The sequence below is a fragment of the Hylobates moloch genome, unplaced genomic scaffold, assembly GCF_009828535.3.
Source record: "Hylobates moloch isolate HMO894 unplaced genomic scaffold, HMol_V3 SCAFFOLD_14, whole genome shotgun sequence".
Lineage (NCBI taxonomy): Eukaryota > Metazoa > Chordata > Mammalia > Primates > Hylobatidae > Hylobates > Hylobates moloch.
In genome coordinates, this window is record NW_026652289.1 from 100,853,094 (window position 1) to 100,870,822 (window position 17,729).

The following is a 17,729-nucleotide window of genomic DNA, read 5'->3' on the forward strand; positions in this document are numbered from 1 at the left end:
TGGATCACCTGAGGTCAGGAGTTCAATACCAGCCTGGCCAACATGGTGAAACCCAGTCTCTACTAAAAATAGAAAAAAAATTAGCCAGGCTTGGTGGCGAGTACCTGCAGTCCCAGCTACTCAGGAGGCTGAGGCGGGAGAATCACTTGAGCCCAGGAGGAGGAGGCTGCAATGAGCCGAGGTCATGCCACTGCACTCCAGCCTGGGTGACAGAGTGAGAATGTGTCTCAAAAACAAAACAAAACAAAAAAAAAACGAGAAGATGGCCATCTACAAGTCAAGAAGAGAGGCCTCAAACCCTTTCCATATGGCCCCCAGAAGAAATCAATCCTATCAACACCTCAATCTTGGACTTCTAGCCTCAAGAATTATGAGAAAAATGTCCATTGTGAAAGCCACCCAGTCTGTGCTACTTTGTTATGGCAGCCCTAGCAAACTCATATAGTATACAAAGGTCTTCCTTCTTTTTAACAGGGCACTGCCATTGTTAATATACCCAGGATATATTTTTGAGAAAAAAAAATTTTAAGACACAATAGCTTTATAACTTTTTTAGAAATAATTTATTTTTTGTCTATGTACAGAAGAAACATGTATGATTGTATGTACCAAATTGGTAAAAGTAGTTTCTTCTGATAATGGGGGAAAACACTTCTATTTTACTTACTTTTTTATTTATATTACTTGTTTTTATGTGAACATTTGTTACTTTAACAATTTTAAGCATTTTTGTTTTTTAAAAAATGTCTCCCAACTTTCATCCTTTCTCTAAAGTAAAGTGATACGAAAGCCACACAGACTAGTATTAGTCGTGGCAGCAACACTTACTTTTTGGTCGAAAAGGGTTGTCGCCCATCAAGCTGCAGAGATGACTTTCTGTAAATTGTCACCTAAGTACTGACACATGATATCAGTCAATTTAATGAGTCACTTTAAGTAACACCAAATATTGAAACATGAAACTTGGGATTCACAAATTACTGGATGTAAGGTTAACCTCTAAACTCACCATGTGACTCCAGACAAGGCAGCAAGGTATTTCTGTTTTCCTTCCTATAAAATAAAGATACCAACTATTAGGGTGGACTTCATTCAATTAGACGTATACATATTTAATCTTTTCTCCTATACAGAGGTCAATTATGTTTGATATATCTGATATACACATATAGTTCATTTTACATAATTGGTTCATTCCTGAATAAACTCAAATTTAATAAATAAATGGTGATTATACCTGGCACTTAATATTTGAAGAAATGTGACGATTCGTAAATTACAAATAATTTTTTAAAGTATTTAGTAAAAACGAGTAAACACCTTACAATGTATTGTTTTTGGAAATCTAACTTTTCAAATGCTGGGTGACATTAATCTTTGTTATCTTTTCTTTGTATTTCAGAAATACATGTAATTATTTCTGTAAGAAAACACAATTTTAAACAAATTTTAGTTTATATCTTTCTAGCTTTTTATCAACTGAAAGGGAACAGAAAATTCATTGGAAATATTTCATCATAGATTAATTCATTCAAAAAATAACTACTCACGCCCTTCTGTATGCAAGGTAATGTGCCAAGCTCAGGGGAAAACAAAAATGAGTAAGTCACATTCCAAGACTTCAGAAGTTTACAATCTAGTATGTCAATAATTTATTTGGCTTTAAAAATGCTGTTACAATAAACATTTTTTAAAAAACTATTTGAATTGCTTTATTCAAACTGGGAATCTGTTTTTTGAATTTCCATGCACACGCAATAGCATAAATTTTACAAAATAAACAAGCTTTTATAAAACTGAGTTATAAAGCAAAAAGGGTCAACAATTAAACAATGGAAATCTAAAACACTGGAATATATAACTAATTCAATCTTCACTTTCCTCTTTATCCTTAGGCTGACAAAAGCAAGCTTTCCTACTTTTTAATTTCCAAATTATGTAAACTGAATTAGTACAAAGGACAAATTATTAGTTTAATTTCAGAAGTTATTGTTATTAATTCAGTTATTGAGTTACTATCAAATGAGACTCTAGTGAATCTTGTGCTTAACTAAATATCCCCTAGTTCTAAAGTTGTACTATTAAAAATCTCTTTAACTCAATTTTTGAATAGCTGTAGCTTGTCCCACTAGCAACAGTATAATGCTTATTTCAGATAAATACATGATAATTCTTGCTTCACATTAAGGACTTACCAATACCAGGAACACAGAATATTTTTAAGATTCACAATTACATATCCTGTGGACTCATCCATAATGTTTTTAAGTGATCATATAAGTATCTATTGGCTTCAGAATTTTGTCGGTAAAGCACAGAATTCTATGAAAGATACCTGACTTCAAACTATACTACAAGGCTACAGTAACCAAAACAGCATGGTACTGGTACCAAAACAGAGATATAGATCAATGGAACAGAACAGAGCCCTCAGAAATAATACCACACATCTACAACCATCTGATCTTTGGCAAACCTGACAAAAATAAGAAATGGGGAAAGGATTCCCTATTTAAGAAATGGTGCTGGGAAAACTAGCTAGCCATAGGTAGATAGCTGAAACTGGATCCCTTCCTTACACCTTATACAAAAATTAATTCAAGATGGATGAAAGACTTAAATGTTAGACCTAAAACCATAAAAACCCTAGAAGAAAACCTAGGCAATACCATTCAGGACATAGGCGTGGGCAAGGACTTCATGTCTAAAACACCAAAAGCAACGGCAATAAAAGCCAAAATTGACAAATGGGATCTAATTAAACTAAGGAGCTTCTCCACAGTAAAAGAAACTACCATTACAGTGAACAGGCAACCTACAGAACGGGAGAAAATTTTTGCAATCTACTCATCTGACACAGGGCTAATATCCAGAATCTACAAAGAACTCAAACAAATTTACAAGAAAAAAAAACAAAACCCCATCAAAAAGTGGGTGAAGGATATGAACAGACACTTCTCAAAAGAAGACATTTATGCAGTCAACAGACACATGAAAAAATGCTCATCATCACTGGCCATCAAAGAAATGCAAGTCAAAACCACAATGAGATACCATCTCACACCAGTTAGAATGGCGATCATTAAAAAGTCAGGAAACAACAGATGCTGGAGAGGATGTGGAGAAATAGGAACACTTTTACACCGTTGGTGGGACTGTAAACTAGTTCAACCATTGTGGAAGACAGTGTGGCGATTCCTCAAGGATCTAGTACTAGAAATACCATTTGACCCAGCCCTTCCACTACTGGGTATATACCCAAAGGATTATAAATCATGTTGCTATAAAGACACCTGCACACCTATGTTTATTGCGGCACTATTCACAATGGCAAAGACTTGGAACCAACCCAAACGTCCATCAATGATAGATTGAATTAAGAAAATGTAGGCCAGGTGCGGTGGCTCACGCTTGTAATCTCACCACTTTGGGAGGCCGAGGCGGGCGGATCACGAGGTCAGGAGATCAAGACCACGGTGAAACCCCGTCTCTACTAAAAATACAAAAAAAATTAGCCGGGCGTGGTGGCGGGCGCCTGTAGTCCCAGCTACTCGGAGAGGCTGAGGCAGGAGAATGGCGTGAACCCAGGAGGCGGAGCTTGCAGTGAGCCGAGATCACGCCACTGCACTCCAGCCTGGGCGACAGAGCGAGACTCTGTCTCAAAAAAAAAAAAAAAAGAAAATGTGGCACATATACACCATGGAATACTATGCAGCCATAAAAAAGGATGAGTTCATGTCCTTTGTAGGGACATGGATGAAGCTGGAATCCATCATTCTCAGCAAACTATCGCAAGGACATAAACACCGCATGTTCTCACTCATAGATGGGAATTGAACAATGAGAACACTTGGACACAGGAAGGGGAACGTCACACACCGGGGCCTGTCGTGGGTAGGGGGGAGGGATAGCATTACGAGATATACCTAATGTAAATGACGAGTTAATGGGTGCAGCATACCAACATAGCACACGTATACATATGTAACAAACCTGCACGTTGTGCACATGTACCCTAGAACTTAAAGTATAATAAAATAAATAAATAAATAAATAAATACTAAATCTGCTGCCAGAGAATATATCCAACAAAGATGTTCAACGAAGACATCAAAGGCCTCAGCTCAGAGTTGGCTCTTTAAGACAGCCAGAAAAGGTTGGGCGTGGCGGCTCACGGCTGTAATCCCAACAATTTGGGAGGCCAAGGCGGGCGGATCACCTGAGGTCAGGAGTTCGAGACCAGCCTGGCCAACACAGAGTCAAATCTGGTCTCTACTAAAAAATACAAAAATTAGCTGGGCGTGGTGGCACAAACCTGAAGTCCCAGCTACTTGGGCAGCTGAGGCAGGAGAATCGCTTGAACCCAAGAGGCAGAGGGAGGTTGCAGTGAGCTGAGACTGCACCACTGTACTCCAGCCTGGGCAAGAGAGCAAGACTCTGTCTCTCAAAAATAAAATAAAATAGCCAGGAAAAAAAAAAAGAGGACTCTTAATTTCAACTACTAACTCAGGTACAGATTACATGCCCATATTTAATATACTGTTTGCATGGGGGAAAAATGAATTCCAAGTAACTGACTTAAAATAAATTCCATTCATTTATAGATACTGTCCACATAAATAATTGCTATTTTATAAATTTTTGGTTTCAGTTTTTATCTAAAATTAAACTATATCTTAAAATATTTTTTCTATAAAAAAATTAGAAATCAATGGAAACGTGGGTCTAAGTGTGTTAACTATCTGAAATTTTCACTTTCATCCATTGATAGATATCACCTGATGTAATGCTGCTGTGTTAAATAATATTAATACTGCAAGTGATCAAGTACAGAGCACATACTACAGACACAGGTGTGCTATATACTAGATATAGTCCTCTTTACTTTCTGATAAGAAAAAAATTAAGCAATTTCACAAACTACAACTGTAGTATCTGCACATTTAAAAAAAGAATATTGCACTAGAAACCAGGAGAACCAAGTCATAGTACCAGCATGGCCACAACTTTCTGCCAAGTCATCTTCAATTCTAGCTCTCAGGCTTATAGTTCAACTGGAAGATTCTGGCTTAATTCAGCTCAAAATCTATTGTATACTTTAAACATTTAGTAACCATGAAGAGTAAAACACGGTGAAGAATGAATGCCAAATTCAAATTCTGACTGAATCACTTATTACCAATATGATGTTGGACAAGTTAGTTAACCTAATGCCTTGCTTTACTGCTTTTTATATATACACTTACCATTTACATATACATATAAAATAAAAATAGACTTATGTCTTTGGATTATAGTGAAGATTAAATGAGATAATATATGTAAAACACATCTCAGTGCCTGGCACATAGAAACCACTCAATAATGTTTAACTATTTTTAACTCTGAGATAAATCCCATTTTAAAGAACTCTAGGCCGGGCATGGCGGCTCACGCCTGTAATTCCAGCACTTTGGGAGGCCGAGGCAGGTGGATCACTTGAGGTCAGGAGTTCAAGAACAGCCTGGCCAACATAGTGAAACCGGGACTCTACTAAAAATAAAAAAATTAGCTGGGCACGGTGGAGCATGCCTGTAATCCCAGCTACTCGGGAGGCTGAAGAATAATGGCTTTAACCAGGAGGCAGAGGTCGCAGTTGTGAGCTGAGATCGCGCCACTGCACTCCAGTCTGGGCAAAAGAGCAAGACTCAGTCTCAAAAAAAAAAAAAAAAAAAAAAAAAACAAAAACTGATCTCAATTCTATTATACTGGAATTTACGTGCTATCAGCTAAGCATTTAGAAATCATTTTGTTTTATGGTCATGCATCACTTAACAACAGGATAAGTTCTGACAAATGTATCACTAGATGATTTTGTAGTTGTGAGAACATCATAGAGTCTATAGGACTTACACAAACCTAGATGGTATTGCCTACTATACATCCAAGCTATATGGTATAGCCTATTGCTCCTAGGCTATAAACCTGTATAGCATGTTACTGTACTGAATACTGCAGGCAATTATAACACAAACCACTAGGTAATAGGAATTTTTCAGTCCATTATAATCTTACAGGACCACCATATTATATAATGCAGTCTCTCCTTGACCTAAACATCATTATGTGGTACATGACCTTCATTACAGTGAAATTTCTCATGATGAAATTTTAGCTTTATAAATAAATCTTCCAGACTGTGGCTGTCAAATCTATCCTACCACATTTTCATCTTTTTAAAAAAGCATTTCTAAACTAAAATATATACCAAAAAAAATTTTAACCCTCATATAAATATAACACACTGTTAAATTATATACTATTAATCTAATAGAATAAGTATCCAATTCAAAAGTACCAACATATAAAAATTAACATTTAGATAAGGTATCTTTATACCATTTCTATTAAGAAAAAAACATTCAGGCTGGGCATGGTGGCTCATGCCTATAATCCCAGCACTTTGGGAAGCCAAGGTTGGAGGATGGCTTGAGCTCAGAGGTTCAAGACCAGCCTGGGCAATATGGCAAAACCCCATCTCCACAAAAAATACAAGAAAATTACCGGGAGTGGTGGCACATGCCCCTGGTCCCAGCTACAAGAGGTCGAGGCTGCAGTGAGCCGAGACTGGGCCACTGCACTCCAGCCTGGGTGACAGTGTGAGACCCTCACGCCAAAAAAAAAAAAAAAAAGAAAGAAAGAAAAGAAAAAAGAAAAAACACTCATTCTACATGTATCTTAGTATTTTATTTTCTAAAAAATAAATAAATAAATAGCTGGTAATTAAAACACAAAAGTGATTATGAGGAACATGGTGAATGGTTAGCTTTTTTTTTTTTTTTTTCTCTGAGGTGGAGTCTTGCTCTGTTGCTCAGGCTGGAGTGTAGTGGCACCATCTCAGCTCACTGCAACCTCCACCTTCCAGGTTCAAGTGATTCTCCTGCCTCAGCCTCCCGAGTAGCTGGGATTATAGGCGTGCACCACCACGCCTGACTAATTTTGTATTTTTGGTAGAGACGGGGTTTCACCATGTTGGCCAGGCTGGTCTCGAACTCCTGAACTCAAGTGATCTGCCCGCCTTGGCCTCCCAAAGTGCTGGCATTACAGGTGTGAGACACCATGCCTGGCCAAATTGTTAACTTCTACATCTCCCCCAACCCCATAAATTCAAGATATATAATCAATGAAATAATCAAAAAATCACATTATAAAGTTAATCTTTCTGTCTCCCCACCATAAAAATGTTTTAATTGGGGATTGCATTCTAACCAAGAAGTTGGCAACACCAAAACAAGATATGATCAACTTAACAGGCATAAAAAAGAAAACTATTTAAAATAGTGAAAATTTATACTCAAAATAAGTATTGCACATAAAAACGAAGTTCAACTAACTCATAAAGTTAGCTCAAGATAATATTCTATCTATAAAAAAACTAACAATTTACTTATATACTTAAAATGAGTTTTTCAGTGGAATCATTTAGATGACACTGGCTTATTGGTTCAGTAAAGTTTGATCTTTCATTTTTTTACTCTCAGAAATTTTCCAAGAAATCAGGCATTTAAGTCATTCTACTTCAATCAGCTTTTCTTTATATTCTATTTCATTTTATAAGCAATTCTTTAGCCTTTATGACACTAATGGCATACTGAAATGGAGGACTATCATTTTAGAATTCCAGTCTCAAATGAATAGAGCTTAAAGGATACAAAGTGAATTCTTAACTATGAATAACAATCTAATATTTCAAACCCTGATTTTGTGATCCCTCAAGCACTTCCAACTATCTCAAGAAAGTATTCGAAAATTAATTTTTATTCAGTGTTCATCACCTTACAATCATATGAAATCTCGAGTAAAAAGAGTAATTTTTAAAACTCCTGTTGTATATCCCCTTACTATCCACTGCCTGTTGATTCCATTATGGAAAATTGGAAATTACTGTAACAGGATTAGAAAAGCAGTGAATGATGATATCTACTTTGGCACTGTAAGACAAAACTATGTGATAGAAAATGTAAATCATAAGCGATAAACAGTAATATAATTAAAGGAGAGACCTATGATTAAAATGATTTAATAAAATTTAGGTATTTAGCTATGAAATTTTATAAAGAAATTAACTTACTATATTTTTTATTTACAACCTTTAAGCAGACGAAATTTCAAATCAATACTTCCTTTTGTGCCTCAAGTATTTCTTACAAATGTTTTAGTGTTAGAAAACTAAGTATCTTTTTCAGAATCAGTCCAGTTGTTACTGTTAAAAACCAGTCTTATTCTTGAAAAGGGCACATTCCGACCACACAAACTTTATGACTAAAAACACCTGATCAGCAGCTAAAACACTGTAGACAAAACAGTGGATGATTATAGAATCTTAAGAGACTTTAGAAGATAAATCTCACCCAATTTCTGGAAGATTCTAATTTTTATGAAGAATATTGTCTCCCGATAGTAAGCACTCTAAGGAAGAAAAGATCTTTAAAAAGGGAATATATGGAAACACCATAGTTTTTATTTTTAAAACAAACCAAAAATATCAAATGTCATTTTTAAAAGATTATATATTTGAGAATCTTAACAAGGAGCAGGCAAAGAGAAGGGAAAAGGTTGGAATTCAGTCTTGAAAGAAGAGGCCTTCAAAGGCAATCAGGACTAGAATAGGGAAAATCCAGGTCCTGGAAGAGGCTGCTCTTCCAGACAGAGCAATGAGGCCAGCTTTCCCTGCCCATCTCCTAACTTACACAAAAAACTTCATTCTCTGAAGGTAACTTATCAAAGAATTAGCACGTTAATTCTCTAAAATTAAGATAAATCCAGATGGACTCCTTAAAGCCAAAACAATTCTCCAAGTTAGTGAGCTCAGTCGAGACTCTGAAAGGACAATACTTAATAAGATTAACGATTAAGAATTTGAAAAACAATATCCTTATTTTCTTTCTAATGCAAGATGCAGATCTCAACACTTTTTTCATAGGATATGAAAGGGACCCTATCTCAAAAAGTTAACTATTAGGGGGATTATGATGAATACATAAGTATCTTATAAAAGAGGATATGGTTGCTATAATTATAAAAACTAAAAGTGGTACAGCAGAGGTTCTTGATAAGGTGTTGGGGGCACCATAGAAATAAAAAAGTTAGCAAAATTTTGTGAATACTCAATTTCTGGAAAGATAAGACAGTGCATCAAATTCTCATAACAGCCTATGAACCAAAAAGTTAAGAGTTTCTAGGTTAGGAGTTTGAATAAAAGCAATCACACTAGCCAGGGGTTAGGAAATACCCTATCATGGAAGAAACACATGCATTAATCCTTAAAGTAAAAATGTTTTCGTTAGCACTTTTTTAAAAAAATAAAACATGTTTACTGAAAATGGTTCAAACATACAGTGTATATAAAGTACAAAGTAAGAATCCTATTCCCTCTCCTGCCCTATTCCCAATCCCACTCACTAGAGTTTGGTGTGTGTGATGCAACAGATAATAGTGATTGAAGATACAGTTGTGGTTAAGGGATAAGAAGGATATTCTAATGCCTTGAATGACTTAACTAAGGGCAATATTTATAGCATTGATTTGAATAAAAGCTATACTATGTGCAGATTCAATTTATACATGAGTAGAGAGTGTAATACATGTAAACTAGCAGAATGAGGCTTTACCCAGTCTGTCCCTGGATCTAAAAACAAATGAAGGAATATGTTAATTAAATAAGTAAATGGAATGAAGCTTTAAAAGATCTCAATAAGAGAATGAATGGTACTAAGAGTTTTGTATTTGCCCAAAAAAAAATTAACAAAAATATAAATTGAAGATGTACTGCCAAAGATGTACCAGAAGATCTATATGACAGAAGTTCATTTATTCCAGAAGTGCACAACTGGCCCTCCCTATCCGTGGTTCCACATCCACAGATTCAACCAACCATGGACTGAAATATTCAGAAACAAAACCAATAAACAGTAACAACAGAACAACAAAAAATGCAAATTTAAAAAATATATAACAACTATTTGCATAGCATTTACTTTGTATCAGGTATCATAAGTAATCTCGAGATGACTTAAAGTATATGACAGCATGTGTATAGGTTATATCCAAGTACTACACCATGATATATAAGGGACTTGAGCATCCTCAAATTCTGCTGTCCACTGGGGTCCTGGAACCAATCCCTCATGTATACTAAGGGACAGCTGTACTGATTGAACATGTACTGTGTGTCGGGTAGGAAGACAATAACGAACAAAAATTAATACACAGTTACTGCACTCATGAAACTTGTGGTCTAGAGATAGGGACAAACACTCACACAAAGAGATGTAAAATGACAATGGTAAGTGCTATGAAGGTTATGAACCTGGAATTATAGTCGGCATAATCAAAATTGGCTTTGCTAAAAAAAAAAAAAAAGCGATGATGAAGTTGTTATTTGAAGAAAGGGTTGGAGTTAACTAGGCAAACAGGAGAAGGAAGGGAGGATTCCATGAAGAAGGAACTGAATGTGCAAAAGACCTATGGCAGAAGATAAGCCAGCAAATATGAAAAGCTGCAAAGAAACTTGTGACTGGAAAAAAAAAAAAAAAGCAAGGAGTTACATGGGAAGAGATAAGACAATAGAGATAGACAAGAGTTAAACAACGAAGCACCTATGGACTGTGTTAAGAAATTCTGTCCTTATCCTAAGAACAACTTAGGAAAAACCACTGAGGGATTTTAAGTGGGGACTGATATCAGATTTGTGACACAGTGTCAAAATAACAGAATTTGAGTATTAAATCAGAGAGAAGACCATTTTACCCTATTCTATACTAATCAACACCCCCACCTGAAATACTACATATTGGCCATGATTCTTTCAACTATAAGTAACAAACACCCAACTCAAACTGGCTTATGCAAAAGGATATTGATTGGCTCATTTGTAGAAATAACTACAGGCATAATTCAAACAGTATCATGTGAATCTGGTTTCTTTCTCCATTCCTGGGCTTCCCTCCCTCTGTACTGATTCTATCCTCATAAAGGATCTCCATTGAGGATGACTGTAACAGCTCCAGCCTAACAATCTTCAATATTGAAATCCAGGACAATGACAAGAGACCGAGCTATGATTGGAGTTGGTTGGCTTGGCTAAAATTACATGCCCTTCCCTAAGCCAATCACTAAGGGAATGCTAAGGCATTGTGAGAGGTTTGGGCTTACATCACATGCTCTCCCTGGTACCAGAGGGAGAGTCTTAATCAAAAAGCACAAGAATAAAGATTGGAGGAAAGAATGGTTTTCCAAAGGAAAACCAAGTAAGGGTAAATAGATGCTGGGTGGCAAAAATAACAGATGTCCACTACAAGGAATTCAGAACTAGAGCTTTGTCTAGGTCAGGTTGAAAGGACTAAAGTTATTTAACCTAAAAAACATGAGACTATAGGGTGGGAGAAGTAAAAGCTATTTACGGAGATTTTAAAGTTTGTCATAAGAAAGAAGGAAAGAAGGTAACTTGATCTTTGTGTGGCTCAAGTAATAATAACAACAACAGTAATATTTACTTGTTTTGAGCAAACTAGAGAATTGCTAGTATTGAGCTTTAACATTACTTCATTCCTTACATTCTACTGTTATCACCATTATAAATTATACAATATAATGATAAATATATAATTATAAAATAATTGTAATTAGTATACATTAACATTAGCTAACATTAAATGCATATATTAATTCATCTAATTCTCAAAAACTCCTATGAGGTAGACACTATCATCATCCCCTGTTTATAGCTGTGGAAATTTAGTTATACAGGGTAAGTACCTTGCCCAAAGTAACAAAACTTAGTAGAGGAGCAAGGATTCAAACCCAGGCACTTCTAAGGCCGAATATTTCAGACACAACACTATTTGCCTCCACCAGGAATACTGGAATATTTGGAATACCAAATTACAAGGAGGCAGACTTCATCTCAATATAAGAACAAAACAATTAACAGTTAAAATATCAAAAACTAAGATGAACTCTAGGTGAGAAAGATCACCAAACAAAAATATGAAAAATTTAAGCATTATGTGATTGAAAATGTTCACTTTCAAGATCCCTTCAAGAACTGCTCCAACCCTAACACTGTAAATATTTCCGTCTAGTGGAGGTATGTAAATTTCTGCCTAGACTGAAAGATACAGAAGATTTTTCATTATTTCAGCAAAAAAAAAAATCTAATTAGAAAAGCTGAATTATGAAACTTCATTTTTGAATCAGCAATAAAATATTTGGTAATCAACCTGCTATATCCAAATATTTTCTAGGACCCTTCAAGTACAATATAATGAATGAAGCAGTTAGGTTGAAGCTCAACACTGAGAACAGAAGTCTTCAGTTAATTCAAAACAAGTATATTCTTTTAAAAAAAGTAACAGCCGATAATCTTAAATTAATTTCATTTTAATAAAGATGTTTGATGGCTTAAATCAAAACTCCCAATGAAATCAACCACTTCACACAGATTCAGATCAAACATCTCAAATATTATAGCATCATGATAAATCAACTTTTTAGAATTTCAACGTTTTTGTAAATGCAAAATTCTTTTAATATAATATTAATACATAGAAAGGCTATGCTTCAACAGACTGCTTAAATCTACAATGAATCTAAATCAGTACAGTTATTAAAAGCTTTAATATGCAAGAAAACTTTTTCACACAGGGTGCAGGGAATCTCTTCCTCCTCATCACTTCCTCTTCACCCAACTAAAACCTCCTGTAAACCTGATCCAGGTTGCAAATCACTTGCTCTAGTTACTGCTAACCACTTTGTCAGTCAAAACTGAGCTGAGCACAGCAGGGCAGCTACAGCATTATCTACTCCACAGTGCTTTGCTAAAAGCAAGTATCCACCTCAAGATCCCAAAAACCCTCCCAATAGCCAAATCAAATTACCTTTTCTTCATTTGCATTTTCCTTGTTTATCTTGCAGCTATTTTAGCCCCATTTCTTGAAATATCATGCTTAGTAATTTTCTATACAGTAATAGTCCTGTGTACTCACCTACTCCTTTTTACCTCTTTAGAGATTCTCCAGATCACTTCCTCCTTAAATAATGTAAAAACAGGTTTTCCACAAAGTTTAGACCTCAGTCCTACATAAACTGTTCCCTAACAGCAGATCTAATAAATCCCATAGTCTCAGCTATCAATTCTCAACAGCAGCCTATAAGATCAGAAAATATTCACCTCTGCTACAGTCTGAATGTTTGTCTCTCAAACCTCATGTTGAAATTTGATCCCCAATGTTGCAGGTAGGGTAATGAGAGGTGTTTGGGTGGAAGAGACAAATCCCTCACAAATGGCTTGGTGCTGTCCTCACGGTAATGAGTGAGTTCTCAGTCCATTAGTTCCCACAAGAAACGGTTGTTAAAAAAAAAAAAAAAAAAAGCCTGGCACCTCCCTCCTCTTTCTCTCGCTTCCTCTCTCTCACCTTATAAATCACTACCCACACAGACACCCCTTTGTTTTTTGCCATAAGTGGATGCAGCCTGAGGCCCTCACCAGAAGCCAAGCAGATGCTGGTACCACGCTACTTGCAGAATCATGAGCCAAATAAACCTTTTTTCTTTATAAAATGTCCAAACTCAGGTATTTATTTATTTATAAGAACATAGACAGAGAAAGACACCCTGACATCTCATCTAAGCCCCAATCCTTCCTCTTTTACTACTGAAAACTGCTATCTAGATATTTAAACGCACCTCAAATTCAGTACATGCACACCTCGGAGATATTGAGGGCTCTGTTCCAGAACACCACAATAAAGTGAATATTGCAATAAAGCAAGTCACATGCATTGTTTGGTTTCTCAGTGAATATAAAAGTTAGGTTTACAACTATAGTGTAGTATAAATGTACAATAGCATTGTCTCTAAAAAATAACATATATACCTTAATAAATACTACTTGATTGCCAAAAAAAAAAAAAGATAAAGCTCATTTGAGCCTTCAGTGAGTCATAATCTTTTTGCTGCAGGAAGGCCTGCCTCCATATTGATGGCTGCTGACTAATCAGGGTAGTGGTTGGCTGAAGGTTGGGGTGGCTGTGGCAATTTCTTAAAATAAGACAATAAAGCTTGGCACATCCATTGACTTTTCCTTTTACAAAAGGTTTCTCGGTAGCATACGATGCTGTTTGATGGCATTTGATCCACAGTAGAACTTCTTTCCCCGTTGGAGTCAACCCCCTCAATCCTTGCTGACGCTTTATCAACTAAGCTGGTGTAATACTCTCAATCTTTTGCTGTCATTTCAACAATGTTTACAGCATCTTCACCAGGAGTAGTTTCCATCTCAAAAAAACTACTTTACTCATCCATAAGAAGCAACTCCTCATTCATTCAAGTTTTATAACGAGATTACAGCACTTAGTCACATCTTCAGGCTCCACTTCTAAATCCGGCTCTCTTGCTACTCCCACCACATCTGCAGTTACTTCCTCCACTGAAGCCTTGAAACTCTCAAAGTCATCCACGAGGGCTGGAACCGACTTCTTCCAAACTTCTGTTCATGTTGATATTTTGACCTCCTCCATCAGTCACAAATGATCTTAATTAGATCTAGAACGGTGACTCCTTTCCAGAAGGTTTTCAATTCACTTTACCCAGATCCATCAGAGGAAACAATCTACAGCAGTTATACCCTTACAAAATGTATTTCTTAAATAATAAGACTTGAATTGAAAGTTGAAATGACTCCTTGGCCCACGGGCAGCAGAACGGATGTTGTGTCAGCAAACATGAAAACAACATTAATCTTCTTGTACATCAGAGCTCTTGGGTGACTAGATGCACTGTCAATGAGCAGTAATATTTTGAAAGGAAAATTTTTTTCTGAGCAGTAGGTTTCAACAATAGGCTTAAATTTTCTGTAATTCACGTTGTAAACCAGGTTTACATCTGGTTCAGTAAACCAGATGTGCTGTCACCCAGGATTTGTGGTTCCATTTTTAAAGCACAGGCAGAGTAGATTTAGCATAATTCTTTTTTTTTTGGCGGGGGGGGGGGGCAGCATCTTGCTCTGTTGCCCAGCCTGGAGTGCAGTGGCACCATCTAAACTCACTGCAACTTCTGCCTCCCAGGTTCAAGTGATTCTCATGCCTCAGCCTCCCGAATAACTGGGATTACAGGCATGCGCCACCACGCCTGGCTAATTTTTATATTTTTAGTACAGACGGGGTTTCACCATGTTAGCCAGGCTGGTCTCGAACTCCTGGCTCCTGACATCAAGTGATCCACCCACCTCCACCTCCCAAAGTGTTGCGACTACAGGCATGAGCCACCACACCTGGCAGATTTAGCATAATTCTTAAGGGCCCTAGGATTTTCACAATGGTAAATGAGTACTGACTTCAACTTAAAAGTCACCAGCTTCATTAGCCCTTAACCAGAGAGTGAGCCTGTCCTTCAAAATTTGAAAGCCAGGCATTGACTTCTCCTTTCTAGCTATGAAAGTCCTAGATGGTATCTTCTTCCAATAAATAGAAGTCTATTTAATCTATATAGAAAATCTATTGCTTAGTGTAGACGCCTTCATAAATTATCTTAGGTAGATCTCCTGGATAACTTGCTGAAGCTTCTACATCAGTACCTGCTGCTTCACCTTATACTTTTATGTTATGGAGACAGTGTCTCTCGTTAAACCTCATGAACTCATCTCTGTTAGCTTCAAGCTTTTCTTCTGCAGCATCTTCACTCTCACAGCCTTCATAGAACTGGAGAGAGTAGGGTCTTGACTTCAAGCCTTTGGCTTAAGGGAATATTGTGGTGGGTTTGATCTTCTAGCCAGACCATTACAACTTCCTCCATCTTAGCAATAATGCTGTTCCACTTTCTTACCATTCATGTGTTCAATGGAGTAGCATTTTCGACTTTCTTCAAGAATGTTTCCTTTGCAATCACAACTTGACTGTTTGGGACAAGAGGCCTAGTATTTGGCCTACCTCTGCTTTTAACACGTCTTCCTCACTAAGCTTAATCATTTCTAGTTCTTTTTATTTAACGTGAGGGATGTGCAAATCTTCCTTAAACTTGAACACTTACAGGCCATTATGAAGTTATTAATTGGCCTAATTTCAATATTGCTATCTCTCAGGGAATAAGGAAGCCCATGGAGAGGAAACTAGGGAAGAGCTGGTTGGTGGAGCAGTCAAAACACACACATTATTATGTAAGTTTACCATTTTACATGAGTGCAGTTTGCGGTGCCCCAAAACAATTCATTAAAGATCACTGATCAGAAATCACCATAACAAATATAATAATTTAAAGTCTGAAATATTGCAAAAATTACAAAAATGTGACAGAGACAAGAAGTGCTCACGCCATTGGAAAAACGGCTGTGATGGACTTGCTCGACATGGAGTTGCCACAAACCTTCACCTTGTAAAAATGCAATATCTGCAAACCACAACAAGTGAAGTACACTAAAACAAGGTATGACTATATTTCCAAAACTGAACATATCTTCCCCTGAAAAATTATTTCTACAGCATTATTCATAATAGCCAAAAAAGCAGAAACAACCCAAATGTTCAACTAATAAATAAAATGTGGTGTATCAATACAATGTAGCATTATTTAGCAATTTTTTAAAATGAAGTACTGATACATGCTGCAACATGAAACCTAGAAAGTGAAAGAAGTCACACACTGTTTGATTCTATTTATATCTAATATTCAGAATAATGGGTAACAGGTTTCCTTTTGAGGAGCTGAAAATATTATGGAATTAGTGTTGACAGTTGTATAACACTATGAATGTACTAAATGTCACTGAACTGTATATTTTTAAATGGTGAAATTATGTTATATGAATCTTACCTTAAATTATAAAAGTTAGTTTTACTTTTGCATTTCCCTTTTTCTACTAAACTGCCATCCTTCTGATCTTGAACCCCTGGAGGTTTTTTTCAATGTCTCCCTCTTTTAATTATATCTAGTCAATTCCCCAATCCTATAGACTTCCTTTAAAATATTTCCCACACCATCCTTGCCTCTCCGTCCACTCAATACTTGGCCAGGCCCATAGAACCTCACACCTAAAGTGAAACAGGTTTACTTTATAAGATTCACTTTATATAGTTGCTCTTCAGCTTCTGATGGGGTAATGATTAAACCCATCGTAAGCTGAAAATATCGTAAGTTGAAAATGCATTCAATACACCTAACCTACCGAATATCACAGCTTAGTCAAACTTACCTTAAATGTGCTCAGAACCCTTACATTAGCCTGCGGTTGGGCAAAATCATCTCACAACACAGTATACTGTATGTTATCAGTTGTTTACCCTCATGATGATGTGGCTGACTGGTAGCTGCAGCTTGCTGTTGCTGCCTAGTATCACAATATCGTATCATACCACATATCACTAGCGCAGAAAAAGATCAAAATTCAAAACTTGAAGTACAGTTTCTACTAAATGTATATCGCTGTCACACCATCATAAAGTCAAAAAAACTTAGGTTGAACCATCTTAAGCTGGGGACTGTCTGTACTTGGTCTCTCAGCATCTGGATTTTTGCTTTCATCTCTTCAATAAGAAGCCCCCAAATTAACAATTTACTAAAATAATGCTTTCATTCTGTCATTTACCAATTCCAAATTCTTTAATAACTTCCCATCAACCTATGCAGAGCTGGGTTAGGTTATCTTAGTGCTAAAAGCTTCCAGGTGCAGTGAGGTGCAGAATAGGTCAAATGCTCTA

General features: G+C 36.4%; 2 protein-coding genes across 5 annotated transcripts in view; both read right to left on the minus strand.

The window, feature by feature from the left end:
* The window catches only part of MNS1 (meiosis specific nuclear structural 1), a 433,362-nt gene that overhangs the window by 255,557 nt on the left and 160,076 nt on the right, over window positions 1-17,729 (minus strand). The window lies entirely within an intron of this gene.
* Window positions 1-17,729, minus strand: part of ZNF280D (zinc finger protein 280D) — a 177,042-nt gene that overhangs the window by 75,263 nt on the left and 84,050 nt on the right. For 2 of the 4 annotated variants that reach the window (XM_058427947.1, XM_032174646.2), the window contains exons 2-3: window positions 1,010-1,053; window positions 829-890 (exon numbers count right to left, since the gene is read on the minus strand). In XM_058427947.1, the coding sequence (XP_058283930.1) occupies window positions 829-856 (28 nt within the window). In that variant the 5' untranslated portion in view covers window positions 857-890; window positions 1,010-1,053. Of the gene's footprint in view, window positions 1-828; window positions 898-1,009; window positions 1,054-17,729 lie in introns of all 4 variants that reach the window. The other 2 variants (XM_032174645.2, XM_058427948.1) reach the window with 2 other exon arrangements.